Below are 20,377 nucleotides of genomic sequence, written 5' to 3'. Positions count from 1 at the left end.
CTGAAGAATACTTCCTCCCCAAGTTCTCCATACTTGGGACCACTCCCTATTTACAACTCTACCACTCCTTATTTACAAGCATGCCACTCCTTTACCATTAACCCTACTTTACCCTTTATATTTGTATTGTAATTAGTAGATAGTTTACCCTTTTTGTAATTTGGCAATTAGGTTTTTGAGATGCTATAAATTCGTCTCTTTCTCTTTGTAATAGGAACTTTTTATCAATCAACTAAAATTCTTCTTCAAGAAGCTTTTGTTAAGGTTCATCCTTCAACAATGGGGATTTTGTTATTCCTATGGATTTAGTCCATAAATTGGGATCCACTCCTTCTAGTTTAGCTAGATAAGTGTTAGCCTTTGTGAGTTTATGGTTTAAAACTCTCAGATAGAATTAATCCGTATCATTTTCCCTTTGACTTTTAACACTGTTAGTCAATTTGGTATGTGTTTGCTAACGGAATGAAGTACATGGTACCACTTTGCAAACGTTTAAACCACATGGGTGTTGTTCGAAAATGGGTATAACCACAAGGTTTATTTTTGTACTTTTCCCTTAAAATTATTAATTATTGTTATATTTATCAATAGTGAGAGAAGAGACTCCACAATAATAAATTATTAATAAAATAAATAAATTAAAGAGGCACTAAGAGGTGAAGAGATGCTCCTTATTGATAGAGAGTATGGAGATGCTCTTAGTGATTTGATGAGCCACTAAGAGGTTGTTGAAGATTTAGCATATTTAATCTAGTTTATTTACTAAACGGTTTTCAAGGTTTTACTTATATTCAATTCCACATCTTTACTAAAAGTCAACTGCTAAATATCGCAACCAAATTCATTATCACCGTCTCTTTTGGACTTTTTTGCCCTTCTCATAATTTTGATCAAAAACTGAAAATTCTCTCTCCAAAATCATAAACCCGAACAACAATAATTGAAATTATGAAAATAATTAATGTGTGACAATCTGAACCCCGAAAATGGATGATTACGAGTCAGAAACATTAAGATTACATCTTTTTTATCAAAAAACTCATGAAAATAATACATATTTTTCATAACGATTTTACATTTTTCGTCACAAAAATAGAAGAATTTTTCATTTTTCGTCATAAAAAATTGAATGATTTAGTATTTTTCGTCACTAAAAATTTTACGATTTTGCATATTTCAAAATTTGGTCTAAACAAATGCGGCATACCGTTCGACCCATGGTGGGAACGGATGCGGCATACCGTTCGACCTATGGCGGGAACGGATGCGGCGTACCGTTTGTTGAAACACATTTCCACATGATTTTGATTTGACAAAATTATTTAAGTTAATCCATGATTAAGAGACAATTAAATTTAAGTGCTTTGATTTAATTGTACTAATATGTTCGTTCAATGTTGAGTATAAATATAAATAAAAATAAAAATAAAAAGTAAGACAGGACGAAGTCAGCATGAGAACACAGCACAAGCTGAGTGAAGTGTAACTCAGCGTGACAGAAGATAAGTCATCTTCAGAACAGAAGCTCAAAGATCAAGCTAATTAACGAAGCTGAGCGAAACGGAACTCAGTATCAAAAGTAGAAAAGTCTTCTTAAGAACCATATCTTACAGAATGAAGCTGGCCATGAAAGCTAAGTAAAAGAGAACTCAGTATTGGAATTGGCAACAATCAAAGACAACGGCTATCAAAGTCAAGCTGAGTAATCCTCAGGACAGCGCGAATGATCCATTTGCTAAAAGACAAGATCCGACAACTGTCTGCACCAATAATGGAAACCTTGGAATTACGCAAAAGTCAATTTCGAGATGCATGGGTCAACTGTTCTTTTGCTAAAAGACAAACTGGCACAAAAAGACGAAACCTGCGAGAAGAAGACAAATCTGACGCCTGCGGAATTCAAACGACAAGATTGGCCTGTAAATCTGAAGCTAACCAGAACTTGTCCTCGGAAGAAGCCGTTTGAATCCAATGGATAATTCCAGATTCAAATCATTAGGCCTTAGACTTCAACTATAAAAGGACAAGCTCATTCTTGGATCCTTAGTCGATTATCAAAACAAAAAGAGAAAGAATATACATACAAAAGCACACAAAAACAAGAAAGAGATCTTACACCAAATTTTTATTCATGTGTAAAAGCTAGATTGATTTTGTAATCATCTAAAGTGTTCTTCATCTGAAAAGAACAGATTTTGTATCAATTGTAATTGTTGAGAGAGTGGTGCTGAGTATTCGGTTTGGTACTCAGTGGTAGAGAAATCTAAGTGCTGGGTTGTAGCGCTTAGTGGAGTTGAGTAGACGAATAGAGGATGGTACTCTTGCATATTCAACTGCCTTGTAAACGGTTTGTGCTCTACCTTTAAAGAGCTCAGTAGTGGATTGAAAAAGCCCGGAAGGATTCTGGGGTCTGGACGTAGGCGGAGAGGCCGAACCAGGATAAGTCTGCTGAGTTATTTCTAACCCTTTCTCTCAATATATATTTGTATGTGTTGCTTGCTATATTTACTCAGTATATAAATTGTTTAAGCTGACGCTGAGTAAATCAGAGTGTTGAGTTGGAAGCTGACCACCAAAGTGTCAATTCCCAACTCACAAGTAAATACAGTTCTAGTCAGCTCCTGACTAAAGTTGTGTTACGTCTCATTCGGCCGCGCTGACCAGAACTGAGTTAAGAAACTCAAAGAATCATTTTAATTAAAACGAAAAAGTTACATTAGTTCCTAACCCCCCCCCCCCTCCCCCCTTGGAACTAATTACACGGGACCAACACTGTTCGACCCATGGCGGGAACGGATGCATCATACTGTTCGACCGATGGTGGGAACGAATGCGGCATCCGTTCCCGCCATGGGTCGAACGGTATGCCGCATCCATTTAGGTTAAATTTTGAATTTTCTCTCAAAAAAAAAATTCCTCAATTTCGAAATTTTTTTTATGCCAAAAGCAAAATTGTCAAATGGGTGCGGTGATAAAGAATTTGATTGCGATAAATAGCAATATAGCAATAGATTTCATGAGTGGAATTAATAATATTTAAAAGGCAAATAGATTTTTAGTAAAAATATTATTTTTAGTGACGAAAAATGCTAAATCATTTAATTTTTTATGGCGAAAAATGCTCTAAAACAAATAGATTTTTAGTAAAAATATTATTTTTCAATAATATTTTTATTTACTCAAAATAATTTTTATTTTGAAGATATCTTATTAACCCCTTAGGATATATTCTAGCGTACTTGAGACCAACATTTAACATACACACAACGAAAGATGTTAAAAGAGCATTTGGAGTGCTGCAAGCAAAGTTTTCTATAATTAGTTTCTCATCACGTGTGGTTGTAAGGAGATAATTAGCGAAATTATGAGAGCATATGTGTAATCATGCACAACATGATTGTGGAGATGAACGAAATTCATATGTTGCTAATTTTCATTTTACAATTGATGGATTAAGCTTCAATATATCCATGCTTGGAATTTCTCAAACTTGATTTCATACTATATTCAAAATCATGTACAAATTCATAATAGGTCAATGAATTAACAACTACAACCTGATTGAGTGGAAGAGATTTAAAAACGATATGAGGAAGAAGAAAAAGAAAGTGATGATTAATGTAGTAATTTCTTTTTGTTAATTTTTATTGCTTCAATCTTTGTAATTTTTTTTAATAAATGAAGTGTTATGTTTTTTTAATTTTTTAATATTCATGATTAATTTATTATATGATTTATTATTTTAAATTTTGATTAATCCAATTAATTTAATATTTTGGACAACTTATTAAGAAAATAATGAATTCATTAATAATAAATATTTTATATTAAAATGTTAATTCGATCCCATAAATTGAAAATGGTGTCAGTTGCAAAGCAATTACAAGATGGAATATATTTGATTTGATGTGTTAGTATGGATACACAACTTGCAATTGCAAACCAATTACAAGATGAAAATGTTGTTAGTGAAATTTGATTTTTGATTTTTACTTTTCTATTTACGTGGATGACACATTGCACCCACGTGGATAATCGTTTGATATGAAATATGACGTGTCGTTTACGTGTTGATAAGGTGTTCTTAATGTCAATATTCAAGTGATAGAGTCGTTGAATCTCGTCAAAGTGCTACTGTAGTGACTTTATTATCTAAAAAATAACTTAAGTGATGATGATGAAAATACAATTTACTTTAGTGAATGTTGGTGCTTTTGACACCAATTTTTTCTTAATTATTCGTCATGATATATCTGATCTCATGAAAAACTTACATTATTTTTTTACTGTTACTTATTATCGGTGATAAGGTCTAAAAAGATATTAAATTTGGATATTTGTATCCTATCAAACCATGATATGTGTTTAGAATAGATTTCAGTTTGAGAGAGTTGAAAAAACAGATATCTCATTGAAAGATTCTACACATTTTCCCTCTTTCAAAATATTTCTTTAGACAAAAGCATTTATTTATTCAGTCTTGATCACATGCATATTAATGAGCATTTAGAGTTGCAATTTTAATTGTTTTGTATTTTGTGATTCTTTTGTTGCGTTTGATTTCTTCTTATATTAGGCTGTTTATTTTCTTTCATTTTAAAAAGGTTCTATGTGTTGCCGTCCCGGGCCCCTCCGGCCGCCGGAACCATCTTGGTCACGAGTAGTTTTGACCTCCCACATGTCCAGCCCTCCCTAAATCCAAATTTTTTTACATGTTAGGACTATTAAACAAAATCTAGCTTAATTTTGAAAAATTATACATTAATACTTGAAATTGGCTCTTGACCATTCAAATTATAACACACATATATACAAAAAAAAAAATTAAACAAGCTCGATTTAGCAAAAAAAAAAATATTCTGAACGCACGTGTAAAATCACCCCCCCCCCCCCCCTCCCCCAACCGAGTAATCATGTATTCGCCACTGCTCATATTTCATATTGTTATTTTGGTAAGTGATGTAGGATATTATGAGATGAGTTTTCTAGAGTCCTTCCGATGCTTGAGATAAGATAGAAAAATGATCAATGAGAGGGTTGGAACTAGCGATCCCGCTGCGATATTTAAGTCAATAAAGCTAAATGAGGAAATGATATCGAAGAGTAATTCTGTGTATACAAAGAAAATTTCATCTTTTTCCTACTATTCATTTTTCTATTTATAGATTGACATGTTATACGCCCTAGAGGAGCTTAATTTCACGTGTTAGCTTAGAGGAGGTATATTGTCACATGTATTAGTTGTACCAGCCCTCATAGTTGTGCATGATTCTAGGCGTAGAATCGAGATTGAATGTGTATGACCTGACACTCAGGTCACTCCTCTTTGACTAGTCCATATAACACTAACGGTTATTCTTTTAGGAGGGGATTTTCTTATTGGTCCAAGTGTAATTGGTTTATTTAGGATGGTATCAGATGCTCCCACCCCCCAAGATAATGAGCCAAGTGCTTATGGCTTCGTTACTTCTTCCTATGAGATTATTTTTATGGTCTTTTGTGACTATTCCAGCGCATGCGCCTTACTTTTCAATTAAAGTAGGTGGGAGAAATGATGGAGGCATGAGAGAATGGTTTTTTAAGTCTAACGCACCACGTGAAATTGGTTTGGCGTCACTTTGGTATCCTAACGGCTTGTGCTCTAATATCACGCTAAATGTCAATCAACATGTCTTTTCTCTTTAATCGAAGCAATTAATGAGCTTTTCAGATGTACTTTCAAATCTGAAGGCTTTTCAAAACAATGTGATGTTCATTAATTTCTTTTCAAGTCTACCGCTTCGATGTCCCTTTGGATTCTATAAAAGGAAGAGATACGACATTGAAAATATTTTTTCTAGATCTTTTTCTTCTCTCAAACCTCATGCAAGCTTCTACCTCGAGAACTTAGCAAGAACTTTTTGCTCTCATCTTGATGTTTTATTTTGATTTCTTTCTTTGTATGGAAGCACAGTGTCAAAGAAATTCGATAGTGGATTGGAAAAATTCCGTAGTTCTTTGGGACTTCGTAAAGCAATTGACTGCTGATATAGATACATCTATGACTTTGGGGTATCATATGCTAAATCGATACAGAAACATGATCCTTAGGAAACTCGGGAAGAAGCACGTAGACGTTGATTTCCAGTTGTAGGTAAATGTGTGGTCACTAGAAGATGATAAGGTGGCAGATGAAGCTCAAAAACCTAGAGAATTTCCAGATTCAAAACTCGGCTCATAATGTCATTGTATTTCTCATTTCTTGAATATACATTTGTTTATATCAATGTAGACGATGTTACTTTGATGAAATCTTAGTCCTTATATGGCTTAGGAAAATATAGTAGTCTACTGTCGAATGGCATAACTTAGTGAAATTACAAATATAATAGTTTTTCCAGAAGATGTCTATTAATAAAACTTGCATAGTGTTACATCATTCCAAGTCTTGGGAACTGGTTTTCTCGTAAGCTCCCTTAGACGTTAGGTGTGTAGATTGACACATTCGTCAATCTAGAAGGGACCTTCCCATTTACAGCTCATCTTTCCTTTTCCTTTCAAGGGTTGTAACCAAATCACCCAAGAAGAATTGCATATGTCAAACCCTCTTGTCATGAGCTGGCTTCATCCTCTACGATGGGCTTCCATTTTTATTGTTACTCACTCCCTTTTCTCTTTTTATAGATCTAGTTTCCTTCTCATGTTTCTTTCGTTGTTTGCTTCCGAGTAAAAAATTTGTCTTAGACTAAATGCTCCTATTTCCACGGGGACAAATGATTCAATCTCATAGATGAAGGAGAAAAGGGTTTCACCGGTAGGAGTCGCGAGAGTCGTTAAGTATGCCCACGAGACATTTTGTAGTTCATCTACCCAAGAAGTCTCAAGTTTATCCAACCTCTTCTTCAAGTTCTTTATTATTGTTTTCGTTAATTCATTTCATTTGTTCGATGATGTGACATGGAAGCGAACCAAAGTGTAATATGTAATCGCTAAGAGTAAGTCTGAAATGTGCTGCGGTCAAATTGATTTCTGTTATCATTAATTATAGTGTGGGAACACCTAACCGGACATTTTTTCTACGAAGCTAATGACCTGGGTTGAGGTAATGGAGGAGGCAGCAACCTGAGCTGAGATAATGGAGGAGGGTGACTTGACTTCTGCTCACTTATAAAATGAATTAATGCAAGATTAAGTACTTTTTTTTAAATACAGAGTTAAGGTACAAAATGTTGATAGTGTCGACCAATTTTACCTTAGAAAAGTTACTGTGTTTTTTTTTCTAGTTTTTTTCTAATTTTAGTATGCATCATGTGCGTAACACGATAATATTTATATTTATAATTTGTTATATAAATGATAACATGAGGACACATGTCCACTAGAAATAACAAAGATTCGTGATTAAAAGAAGAATTCCATTTAATGATATTTGAAATTAACCAAACTTCGCGATAGTAATGCTAAAATTGTATAATTTATGACATACCCTTGACTCACTGCCAGTCATTAGGGGTATTTTTTGCAGGTTGGAATTAATCTCACACAAGTGTCACTGTCAAGCATGAATCAAATGTTTCGATTCCGACTACTTTTTTTGTTTAAGAACGTCTATACATTGTAAGGTTATAGTGGAATTAAGAAAAACAAAATGAATTATTTCCATAAATCCTATAAAAAAAGCATACAAAATACATGTTAAAAAATTCATATAAAAAAGGATAATTTTACTTGATACAATACAGGCAAGATAAAAGTAAAAACTAAGACAAAATTATCGGTCAAAAAAATCACTACACAAACAAAAATTCATTCAAAATATGTAAAATGTAAGGTGAAAAGGTAACTAAACCTTGAGGAGAGTCTCAACAGCTTCAAAGAAAAGAGAAGCCATCTCAGGGTTTGGAGTCTTTATTGCACACTTTACCCCAGGTGTCCCAACAGCAGTGGTAAGCTCAACCAAAAACGGAATTCCCCGAGGTATTTTAGTCGAGAAGTAGAAGACATCTTGATTCGCATGTTTCCGTTTCGCGATGAAGAACATGTTTGATGCAGCCAACCTGTCTAAAGTAGCTTCTACATTGTTCAATGCAACACCTGGAAACTCCTTCGACACCTCGTTTGAATCGGGAAGGGATCTCCATGTCTGCCAGGGCAACGTATTAGTTACATACAGCCATTTAAGAAATCATCATTAGTAACCAATGATATTTCTCACACAATAGTAGTTAACTGCAAATTTCTCACTGCCTGAACTCTCAAAAATAGCCAAAGTAGACATTCAGGACGTTTGTTTCGGTCCACATTATACCAAGTTCTGGACATATACTTGAGAAAGTGATGATTCTATGCAAATTTCTCACTCTATTTAAGGACAAATTGCAGATAAATGGTCGATTTGGCATTCCAACTTGGCTCACAAAATCAATTTGCCCCAAAACAAAACTTTAGTCCCAATTTAGTCTACAACTTAGCTTTTTTGGTCAGATTAGTCCAAAAGTGACACATGTCAGCATATGATTCATGTTTCTTTTTTACACGTATCACTTTCTGATGCTGACAAGTGTTGACTGCCATTGACACGTGTCATATGGACTGACCTGATCAAAGATGCCAAATTGATACCTGGAATTCACTTTGAGGCAAATTGACCCCACGAGACAACTTGAAGGGCCAAATTGACCTTTTATCCAACAAACAGCACAAGGTCCCTTCGGTGCCACAAGAGAACAAGTGCAATGAATTCACTACCACTCTTTGCACTTAATTCCTTAAGTTCATGATGCAAATGACTAGTCGAGATCAGGCAGAAGTTTTTTAGCAAGTGCCCTAAGTATCTGATTTATCTGCTATTCAAAAAATGTGTATAACATAGTACAAAGGAAAGCTTAGTAACAATATAAGCACATGAAACCTCCAATAACTAATAAATTTAAGGGTTAAGGTGTAAAAATACCCTTAACATTTTGGGCCAGGAGCAATTTTACCCTTAACGTCCAAAATGGTGCTATTTTACCCATAACGTTGGAAGTCAAGAGCAATTTTACCCCTAACGTTGATAAATTGGGTCAATTTCAGACAATATTATAAAACACGGATATTTTTGTTCATTATTCTGCGCCAATTGCATAATAATTCGTTCTAAAAAAAAGATTTCATGTTTTTTTTAATTTAATAATAGAATTTGAGATTAATATTTATAAATTCGGTGGATTTTTTGAATTTTTTTTGTCTAATCCGTACAAAATGACAGTATATTTTTTTATTTTTTTCACATCTCAACGAATGTTTGTGATATGTTACGGATAAAATGACATACGTATGAAGTGTAGATAATAAGATTCATGACCGAGAAGACAGTTTGATGAATTATTTCTCAAATTGATCCAATTTATTAACGTTAGGGGTAAAATTGCTCTTGGCTTCTGGGGTAAAATTGCACCATTTTAGACGTTAAGGGTAAAATTGCTCCTGACCCAAAACGTTAGGGGTATTTTTGCACCTTAACCCTAAATTTAATGCTTTATCTATTTTGCCTAGGTGATAGCCGAAGGGAAAAAAAAAAAAATTATTACCTCTAGGAAGCTTCCACGCTCCATCCTTCCATCTTCAGAGAAGAATACATGAAATGGAATTTTGTCATTGAAGTACAGTACTGGCAGTTGATTATTTTTCACAGCAACTTGCAAAAGTGAGTTTGGAGGGCCAGGAGACAAGTTCTGGAACAATACCATAGGGAGCAAAATACTTGATGTTGTAAATGGTTGCAATTGTGGAACCTAACAGATAATAAGACAATACGTTACATTCAAAGTGAGGGGAAAACAACAAAAATATCGGTTCAGAAAAATTGAGGCGAAAATAACCTGTAAAGGTCCAGCAGCGGCAAGACCTAATGTATTCTTGTTAAACTGAATCATAAATCCATCAAGGGGAAGCTGTGAATTATTCTCAAACAATAAGCTATAAAAGATTTGGCCGTCTCTTCGTGTTAGCTGTGCACTGATTTGTAAACCGTGACCGACTGATGCAGGAACTAGAACTGGCAAAGGAGGGCTGCAGCAAGTTTAAGGATCTGGTAAGTATCACTTCATGGAATTAATCTTGGTCTAGGGCAAGGGATAAAGGGTCAGATTTGCCCCAAAGCTTACATGATCAAGTTGGTCCAAAATGAACTTTAGGTACCAATTAAGTCCACAATTTGGCATTTTTGGTCAAGTTAATCCAAAAGTGACACGTTTCAGCATAAAATTAGTGGCTTTTTTATGTGTAAATTTCTGATGCTGGCACATGCCATTTTGGACTGATTTGACTAAAAATGACAACTTGAATGGCCAAATAGATACCAAAATTCATTTTGGGGAAAATTGACCACACAAGCCAAGTTGAAAGACCAAAGTGGCCCTTTCTCCCTAGCCAAGTGTTTCAATTCTGTGACCCCAGTCCCACAAATAATTAACACTTCCTGCCTTACTTACCCAGAAGGAGTAGATGGCTGGTCAACAGGGACAATGGCACTATTATCCAGGCCTACAAGGTCACCAAGCAAATCTGGCACTGCAGCAGCTGGTGGAGGTGAGGTCGGGGCTGGTTGCCTTGCTTCAGTATATGGAACATTACTAGAACCTGTTGGTGGTGATGCACCACCATGAACAGGATGAGAAGATGATTCTGCATACCCTGATTCACTCCCCCCCTCAGGGTAGTCATCATCTTCAGTTCTCTGTGTTGTAGTCTTGACACGAGTTACAAACACTTCTGGCGGCTTGTGATACACAGAGGCCAGAGTAGCAATGTTTGCAAGAAGCTCATCTAGAAGTGATGGATCAAGTAGGTTTGAATCATCACTAATCACAGGCTTCTCTGCTAACACAACGTCCTTGGCAGCCTGAAAGATTAAACTGCAGCTATCAGATATAACAAGTACAAAAATGTTACTACTTGAAGTGAACAAGTTACACATGTGTTGACACATTAAATGTCATAAAGTTCTATGTTTCAAATGTGACAATTCTATGTTTCAAATGTGACAAGTGTGGATTTAAAATCAGTTTGGATATCATAACGTTCAAAGTAACATACAGGATTCAAACTCATCCAGCATTTACTACCCTGTGTCCATTGGAGGGACAGAAGGAACAGCATTGGCTATATGGAAAAATAAAATAGCTAGCTTGTGCAAGCATATTAAGTAAGATACGTGCAGCCAAATGGATGGATTTGTGCTAATACTGGCAGTGTTAATTTGAGAGCAATGCTATAATAACTATCATCTCCCCGCCTACACCCCCTCATCAAAAAAATATATAAATAAATAAAAAATATGAATATACCAAGCAAACAATACAAAGGCATGCTTATTTACACAAAAGCACACCTCAGGATCAGTAGATAGCAGTCGCCAATATATGTAAGCACGGTCCCTTAGATCAGGATTATCAGTCTCTACGGTAGCATTGTTCAAAACAACCTGTTAAGAAGAAGAATACATACACCGAATTGACTTAGAGACATGTCAAGTCTACATGGGTAAAACAACAGCCATAAATATCAGAAAAATTATCCAATTTAGTCAAAACTATCAAAGAATAACAATAATGCTAATAATACTAATAATAAACAATAGACAATAACATGTTGCAAGAAACCCATGACATTTGCTGCACGTGAGGATTTAGAAACATTCCTAGAAAACAGCATACAAGTACTCTGACCTGGCAAAAATTCATCAAAATAATATTTGATGACCCAATTTCAAAAAGGAAAGAACTTGTAAATTGACAGGAAGAACCTGGCAATGTAAGCAACCACTTCATAATAATTATATTCATATGCATTCACCACTTATTCATTGTCTCCTGCCTTTAAGTCTTTGCATTAGAAAACTTTTCAATGTTAAATGCAGATTAAAGATACCAAACATAGTGCTGCACACAACTTCTTTCAGGTTAGGTTTCAAGTCATGTACTTATCATGTAGCATGGCCAGTTATCAGCTTTACAGATCCCTGGGAGGTATTAGATAAATCTAAAATTGTAGGTACAAGTGACTAGCTCAATAAAAAAAAGACAAGATTTGACCACAAATGCTTTATGTTATAGCACTTTCTTATGCTACAAGCAGTAATACTTTATGTTTTCTTCCATTTTCTACTAGAAGATAATTAAAACGTAAACTTATTTTGCATTTGAAGAATAGTGTTTATTCCAAAACTTTGTTATATCGAAGCATCACCTACAAGGTCATATGGATTTCCAAAGTTCACTTAAAAATATGAAACCTTTTAACCAAAATATTAGGGTTAATAAACCCATATGCCACCATGTTCTACTAAAATCAGAAGGAATTGCAGCCCAGGCATTAACACAAGGCCAAACTGAACGAAGTAAAACCAGACCATAAGTTCCTTGAGCATAATAATGTAGGTCAAAAGCAAAACCTGAATCATCTGCTGAGGGCCTTCAGTTGGCTTTTTCAGGAAGAGTTTGACAGTGGCAGTCAACAATTGTAACTGAACTTGTGCAGGCTCTTCAGGGAAACTCTCCAAGAAGCTTTCAAGGAGCTCATCGGCATTGTCAATTCTTTCAGCATATTCACCAATTATCCAGATCATGGATGCCTTAACATAGAAAAGAAGAAATATGAGAATAATATAGTTATTAAAGGCGCATGGCGCACTAAGGCGCTAGGAGTCCTGGAGCCTTGGCGCATGGCGCGTGCCATAGCGAGACAAGGCGCACTTACAAAAACAAAAATTATAAAACTATAAAACTAACATAAAATTAAGTGGTGGAAATTGCAAGGGGAGAATCAACAAAAAAGATATTTGGACTTGCAATATGGATTCAGATATTTGGACTTGCAATATGGATTCAGATATAGATTCGATATGGAATAAGATGGAGCATAGTATAAGGGAAGTAGCGAAGGAAGTTCTAGGGGAATCTAAAGGTAGCATGCCACCGGGTAAGGACACATCTTGGTGGACAGAAGAAGTACGACAAGCAGTAAAGAGTAAGAGAGAATCCTATAAACTATTGGGGAAATGTAGGAGTGACGAGAACTACGAAAAATACAAAGAGGCTAAAAGGGAAGTAAAGAACGTCATACGAGATGCTAGAGCAAAGGTGAATCGGGATCTGTATACAAGATTGGATACGAAAGAAGGGGAAAGAGACATATATAGAATTGCTCGGATGAGAGATAGGAAGACGCGAGATCTCGGAAAAGTTAAATGTGTGAAGGATGTGGACCAGAAAGTCCTAGTTGGAGATAAGGATATCAAGGAACGATTGAGGTCCTATTTTGATGACTTATTTAATGGAGATCGCCAACAAGATGTTGGAGATATAAGTATCCATCACGATATGATAAATCATGAATGCCTGCGGAGAATTCAAAAGGGTGAAGTCAAAATGGCATTAAGTAAGATGAAGTTGAAGAAAGCAGTAGGACCTGATGGCATCCCTATTGAGATTTGGAGATGTTTGGGAGAAAGAGGAATCGAATGGTTGACGACGTTCTTCAACAAAATTTGGAGAAACAATAAGATGCCATCAGAATGGAGGAAAAGTACCTTAATCCCTTTGTATAAGAACAAAGGCGATGTCCAAGATTGTGCCAACTATCGGGGAATCAAATTAATGAGTCACACTATGAAACTTTGGGAGCGAGTGATTGAACAAAGGCTAAGGAGGACGGTGAAGATCTCGGAAAACCAGTTTGGCTTTATGCCGGGAAGATCAACTATGGAAGCCATCCATCTAATGAGACAATTAATGGAGCACTATCGAAATAAGAAGAAAGACTTGCATATGGTTTTCATTGACTTGGAGAAAGCATATGATAAGGTACCAAGGGAAGTACTTTGGTGGGCCTTGATAAGGAAAGGCATTTCGCGGAAATATATTGACATCATAAAGGACATGTATGAGGGAGTATGCACGAGTGTACGTACTAGTGTTGGGAAAACTGAAGAGTTTCCTATTACGATTGGAGTGCATCAAGGTTCCGCACTAAGCCCATTTCTTTTTGCCATCGTTATGGATGAACTAACAAGTTCACTTCAAGATGGTATACCATGGTGCATGCTGTTTGCAGATGATATTGTGTTGGTTGATGAGACGAAAGAAGGAGTGGAGATGAAGTTGGAACTATGGAGGCAAACTCTAGAATCTAGAGGCTTTAAGTTGAGTCGAAGTAAGACAGAATATTTGGAGTGTAAGTTTAGCGGCCGTAGGAGTAGGGAGGCAGGGACAATCACCCTAGATGGGAGAGTTGTTCAGGCCTCGGATTGCTTCCGGTATTTAGGATCTATTATCCAAACGGATGGAGAAGTAGATGGAGATGTTGCCCATAGGATTAAAGCTGGTTGGTCGAAGTGGAAGAGTGCTACGGGTTTCCTTTGTGATCCCGGCATGCCTAATAGATTGAAGGGAAAATTCTACCGGACGGCAATTAGACCAGCATTGTTATATGGTACGGAGTGTTGGGCAGTGAAACACTGCCACATCCATAAGATGTCGGTGGCGGAGATGCGTATGTTGAGATGGATGTGTGGTCACACGAGAAAGGACCGGGTGCGTAATGAAATAATTAGGACAAAAGTAGGGGTTACATCTATTGAGAATAAAATGAGAGAAAACCGACTAAGGTGGTTTGGCCATGTGAGACGTAGAGCGCTTGATGCGCCGGTTAGGAGAACCGAAGAGTGGCAAAGGGATGTAGTGGTGAGGGGTAGGGGAAGACCTAAGCAAACTTGGAGGAGGGTGATCGAGAGTGATATGAGTTTATTGGGAATTGAGGAAAATATGGTAGTGGATAGGACGGAGTGGAGGGAGCGAATCTGTGTCGCTGACACGACTTGATTTTCACGGTTTTATATGATGGTTCATGTTAGCCGACCCCGAATCATTTCGGGACTAAGGCTTTGTTGTTGTTGTTGTTGTTGTATAAAACTAACATAAAAATGCAATGAATACTAAATCATGACAAAAAATTTAAGCATAAATAAATTTTAAACTACAAAATAAACCCCATGTTAGAAAGCTAAAGTTGAATACTAAATCCTAAGTTCTGCTCCTGATCAAAACTCTCCAAATTCATCACTCCTGTTGAATTCAAATTCCCTTTGACTGCTTTGTTTCTATTTGAATTCGTTTTCTGTGTTTTGTTCTACTAAACTTCTTCCTCTTATAATAAGACTCTGTTGCTTCCTCTTCTAACTTCTTTTCCTCCTCTAATTAATTCAAGCCTATAATCTCTCTCTTCCTTTTTAATATTTTTTTTTCTCTCTCTCACTTGGGACCCTTTAGAAACACTTGTTCCAGATATGTAACTGTCAAAAAAAAACATAAAACTGCCCCTAACTGCCGCTATGTCACCAAGGTGCGCCTTGGTGTGCCTTTGGCAACTGCCCCTTGGCGCAAAAGGGCGCACCAGGTGCGCGCCACGGTGGTTGCGCCACGCCATGGGGATGTCATGGTGCTAAGGCCTGCGCCTTAGGCACGCCTTTAATAACTATGGAGAATAAAATGTAATTATGTAAGCGACTAAGCGAGGATTACAAATACTGAATATTATAAAAAAGCTTGATGGAAAACATAATTACCTTAGCTTCTGGTTCATCTAAAGTGTCCAAGCTCTCACAGAGTGTTGCAATGATGGATTCATAACTAGAAAAGAAAAGGTAATTGAAAAATAAGTTCTAAAATGATTGGAACCAGAATTTCTGAGTAATAGGGCACAAAAAATTATAAGTTACGTGTTAGGATATCTTCTGAAGATGTCTTTAATCACTATAATAGCCTCCTGAACCACATAATTCACTTTAATTTTAATCAGCTCAAGCAGAACACTAATACAACGCTCAGCTGCTCTCTCCAACTTTATAGCACAACGGCCAATTGCACGAACAGCCTTTCTGACAAAATCCACGTCTACTTCTGTAGCGTACTCTTTGAACTCCAACAAAACCTGCAAAGGGGCTTGTCAGAAGAGTATAACCCACAAAACTCCAAGTTAACCCATGACCGAAAATGGATATCACATGTACACTACGGGATTTTTTTGTGGGGGGATGAAGCATACTTGATCTATATTTCGGTCTGAAGCAAGTTTTATCATGATTTCTAGCTTCTCCATCTTCACATAAATTGGGTCGTTGTACTTGCAGAAGAACACCTGAAATTAAAATAAATAAAAATAGAGAAAGATGGTTCATCACAATGTGACCATGTGAAAGGACAATTTAGAATTTTCTTGTAAGCTATAAGTGAATTTGTAAATTCTATCTAGTCGCCAGGCCCATGTTCGTTACCTTAATTTCATGTGCAAGTATTGTAGGTCGTCTCTGTACAATTAGGTTGATGTTCCGCAATGCCACATACTGAATCTCAGGTTCTGCAGAAAGTAAAGTCACAAGAGGAGGAGCCATCTTCTTGCAAAGATTTCTGACTACATCGGTGCTAGTAATGAGTTCCATTTGTTGGAGAATCATCTATCAAGGTGAAAATGGGAAAATAAAAAGCTAATACTTGATTAAACATAATAACTGGCAAAGGAACTGCATAAAAGATGATGAAGAAAAGCATCAACAAGATAATGATAGCATGTTACCTTAACAGCTGAGAGTACAACTGCACAATTTGCATGTTGTAGTCGTGGAGTAACTCGTTCCACTATATTTTCAGCCTCGCGAGCATCAGCCGCCTTGTATCTAGACAGAGCATCCAATATAAAAACTTGGCCCCATCTGAAAAAGTACAAGATAAACGTTGATGAACAAAACCAATAGTCATCCAATAAAAGGAATTGCAAGGTAACAAGTAGAGTACATGCAAGATTATTAACAAAAAAAAATATTATAATTGGTATAATACAAAATGTGAAATCATCCAATTTCCATTGAAATATCAACATTCTACCAATAACTAGGTGACAGTATGAAGGTAGCAGAGTCATGCATCATGAGCACTACAGTCAACATAGTAGGAAAACCAGAGCAGAGGATTCACAATGAGACAAGGTTTGTTAACCCCAATAGAGACTATGCTATTACTTTAGGAAAAAAAGTTGCAAGAGAAAGGACAAGGTATGGTGCAAGTGGAGAAGAATGCAATAACAAGCATGCCCTACAAGCTTAACACACAGCTGAGAGTATATAATAAGTTATTGCATTAGTTCTTTCATTTTTTTTTTTCATATTCTATACGTAGCCATGAATCCAACTGAAAGGCATTATGCTGGGATCCTCCAAGGGCCAGAAAAATCAATTGTGGCAAACCATGGAATGTTTGCCTTTACAAGCATCAGAAAACAGGTTACTTACTCTGTGCACTCATTTAGGGCTGTTAGCAACTTTGAAAGTGTGTGACTAGTAATCTCAAAGATGGGTCGGCTACTATTCTCTTGAATCTCTGCAAGGGCTGCCACAGCATTTGCCACAACCATTGGATTATTGTCAGAAATTAAATCCTTCAGAGATTCCAGAAAACCCCTGTCTTCAACTAACTCAGCATTTATGTCATAAAGTTTGGCCACACAAATGGCTGCTGTCTTACGAACATAAGGATCATCATCCTGTTGATATTTGTGAAAAAAATGCCAGATTAGAGACAGAAAATGTACAAAACCAAACAGGAGAAGAAAAAAGCAAATTGTAAAATGTGTTAGAAAAGAAGAAAGTCAAAATTCAATACAGGCAGGAAGAGATAGCTATAACCAAAAATTGAACCAACCTTAAGACATCTTTGAAGGGGATCACACAAGTACTCAGTTATTTTGTCAACACGAATGCAACCCATTGTTCGCACAGCCAAAGCACGAATAAGAGGATTTGGATCTTGTGAATCCTGCACCAATAAGAGTGAGTTACAAACCTTCAAGAGTTTCTACAAGGATGTGATGATAACGTCAAAGACGGGGAACCACCAGTGGGGGCTAGGTTAGTGCAAAATTCTTGGGTTCCCTCTTCAGAATGTACTCTAGAAACCCTATATAACTGGTGCAGAGTTAATCGAAGTGATCACAGGGCCTATTTGGATGCATTCCTCCACCCATAATGAAAGTATCAAGCATATGAGAAATGATGCAACAGAGAAGATATTATACTTTTCCATAATTTGAAGTAGCATTTTGATCAAGATACAGAAAACTGCAGTAGAAAGCCCCTCAACAGCACCGGGATGCACCGTTGGAAGCTCTAATTGATTTGGAAAATGGAAATGATATAAAGCAAGTACAATCTATATAAAGCAAGTACAATCTTGCCGTGGAAAATGCCATCTAACCCAATAAAGGAATAATACGGTAGTTAACACATCAAAAATCATATCTACCTCCACAAACCATACAGCAATAGTTTCTTAAAGTTATAGGTTCACAATGGTAATAATCAATTGAAAGCAATCACGTAATAAAACTGTTAGTAGTTGAAGGTTTAAGAATATATTTACCTTCACAAATGTATTTACTGCAAGTATTGCTAGATCAGGCTGGCTCTTAGCATAATTTATAAGATATAGATAAACCAATTTCTTAAGCTCCAAATTTTCCGTTTGCATGCAATTCACAACATCTGTGAAAAGAGACGAGACATCCTTGCCAACAGTCATTGCAGCAATCACCTTTTTAACAGCATCTTTTCTCTTATCCTGCACAATGACATCAAAGAAGGCACCTTAATGAAAACTACAATTGTAATTTAAACCCTAAATGATGCGCAGAAAAATCCTCATGCGCACAATTAAACACATCATTAACGTCATGTGCATGTGTGCGTAGAGAAAGATAGAGAAAAGGAGGAAAGTAGACCTTGTACTGAGAATTGAGCTCCTCTTTGAGTTCAGGGATTTCACCCTTCTTGGTGGTCGAGAAGTACTTTGAATCGTGACCACTCATGATGCCGCTCTGAGCCAATCAATTCCACAATGGAAAATGTAGACAGATATGATTCAGTAACTCTAATAACAGTTATTTATCATGTGCAAAGCACCCCCAATCTTCCCCTATTCTATGCAATCTAAAGTAAGAAGAATATAAGTCATAGTTTAGAAGCCAATATGAAAAATCACAGAACTGATCCTAATGATCCATTCTCTAATTCTTGAATATCCATAATAGAAAGTAATTAGAATTCCAGAGAAGTTCAAATTCCACGTTAATACCAACTAATGTCTAAGGAATTCAGCTATTAAAATTGAAGTGAAAACTAAAAAGTTAAAAATCCAGTGGGAGGGAACAATGAGAAATCCCTAGATCTAATGACAATGCAAACTGGGAAAAGGAAATAGAGGTGACTTACGAATCAGTGGATATAGAACGGCCGTCGAGTCACGGTGGTGGTCTCCGGCAGAGCAGGAGAAAGGAATTAAGATTTATGAACCTCTTAGATCTAAAATCTGAACAAAATGAAGAAAAGTATAACAGGCAACTCACGAGGACGACTCGAACGAGCGAAAACACTGACGCAGATAATAATAACTACAATATTGATCCTTTAATTTTAAATTGTCTCCATTAAATCACTAAAGTCTTAAAATTTTCTACATTAAATCACTAAACATTGTAATTAAAATTTGCTGATTCCTTTTTTTTTATTGATTCCTTTTTTCAAAAAAAAATAACATCTAAAATATTTAAAGACGGTTTAATTTTACATTATTACAATGTTCAATTGTTTTTTTTTTTTTTTTTGAAAAAATGCAGTTCTATTAAAATCAATTACTTTATCTGCCAATAATAATGTAACATTAGTTAAAATTTAAAAATCAATGAATTACATACAAATTTCAAGTTGTAGATTTATCTTATCCAAAAAAAAAAATTCATTCTTATATCATCTGTTAAGTGAAATTTTAACTCCAACATTATAGATATAACTTTTATAAATGTTAAATCAAGATATTACTCTAACTAAGAATAGGTATTTGAGAAGTTTGAGTCTCTCTCCTCTTTGTGAGAATTTTATCTTTCTACGATAAACGTCGTTCTTTGTTTCTCTTTGTTTTTGTATATTTTCGTCTTTGTACTTTCAATAGAAAATAAACTCGAAAACATGTCTAAGGAAATATTCACATCAGGGAAATATCTTGAGATATATACTCAATGCATAAAAAAAATGTGTAATAATTTTTTAGTTTATTAAAGAAGTGTTTAGTTAACTAGTTTTCATCTCCTATTTGCATTTTTATTTAAAAAGACAGAGTTTTAGGTGTTTGGTTAGACACTTCGTGTTTCTCTTTTATAACTAGAAAACAGTTTTTTACAAAAGTATGAACTTTTTGCTTTTTGAAAAAACATAGATTTCCAACATTAAAACGTAGCAACAAATAGCAATAGCAAACAACAGATAATAGCAAGCGGGCCTAAAGAAATGATACTAAGTGACAAAATGTAACAG

The 20,377-nt window shown here is 35.8% G+C and overlaps 1 protein-coding gene across 2 annotated transcripts; it reads right to left on the bottom strand.

Annotated features, from left to right (window-relative positions):
* Window positions 1-7,613: 7,613 nt before the first annotated feature.
* Window positions 7,614-19,450, bottom strand: LOC136232362 (beta-adaptin-like protein B). Of its 2 annotated transcripts, none has more exons than XM_066021474.1 (16): window positions 19,280-19,450; window positions 18,790-18,997; window positions 18,432-18,629; window positions 17,715-17,828; window positions 17,306-17,556; window positions 16,594-16,729; window positions 16,295-16,474; window positions 16,066-16,158; window positions 15,740-15,951; window positions 15,587-15,650; window positions 12,416-12,595; window positions 11,354-11,446; window positions 10,455-10,864; window positions 9,843-10,032; window positions 9,552-9,755; window positions 7,614-8,122 (listed from the first exon to the last, which is right to left on the bottom strand). In XM_066021474.1, exons 2-16 carry the CDS (start codon window positions 18,874-18,876, stop codon window positions 7,823-7,825), a joined length of 2,712 nt encoding a protein of 903 aa, XP_065877546.1. In that variant the 5' UTR covers window positions 18,877-18,997; window positions 19,280-19,450; the 3' UTR covers window positions 7,614-7,822. The 2 variants fall into 2 exon arrangements, with proteins under 2 accessions (XP_065877546.1, XP_065877545.1); XM_066021473.1 differs by having other exon boundaries at window positions 18,790-18,885.
* Window positions 19,451-20,377: the final 927 nt, after the last annotated feature.

This window comes from Euphorbia lathyris, chromosome 6 (genome assembly GCF_963576675.1).
Source record: "Euphorbia lathyris chromosome 6, ddEupLath1.1, whole genome shotgun sequence".
Lineage (NCBI taxonomy): Eukaryota > Viridiplantae > Streptophyta > Magnoliopsida > Malpighiales > Euphorbiaceae > Euphorbia > Euphorbia lathyris.
This window is presented reverse-complemented; position numbering and strand designations above follow the sequence as displayed.

What these genes read in the sequence shown, in the direction of transcription:
- LOC136232362 (XM_066021474.1), bottom strand. Translation starts at nt 18,876, where the DNA reads ATGAGTGGTCACGATTCAAAGTACTTCTCGACCACCAAGAAGGGTGAA. An exon ending in TTGTACTCTCAGCTGTTAAG is followed by an intron (nt 16,475 to 16,593) that starts GTAACATGCTAT and finishes TCACCTTGATAG; the next exon opens with ATGATTCTCCAACAAATGGA. An exon ending in TAGATGAACCAGAAGCTAAG is followed by an intron (nt 12,596 to 15,586) that starts GTAATTATGTTT and finishes TTCTATGTTAAG; the next exon opens with GCATCCATGATCTGGATAAT.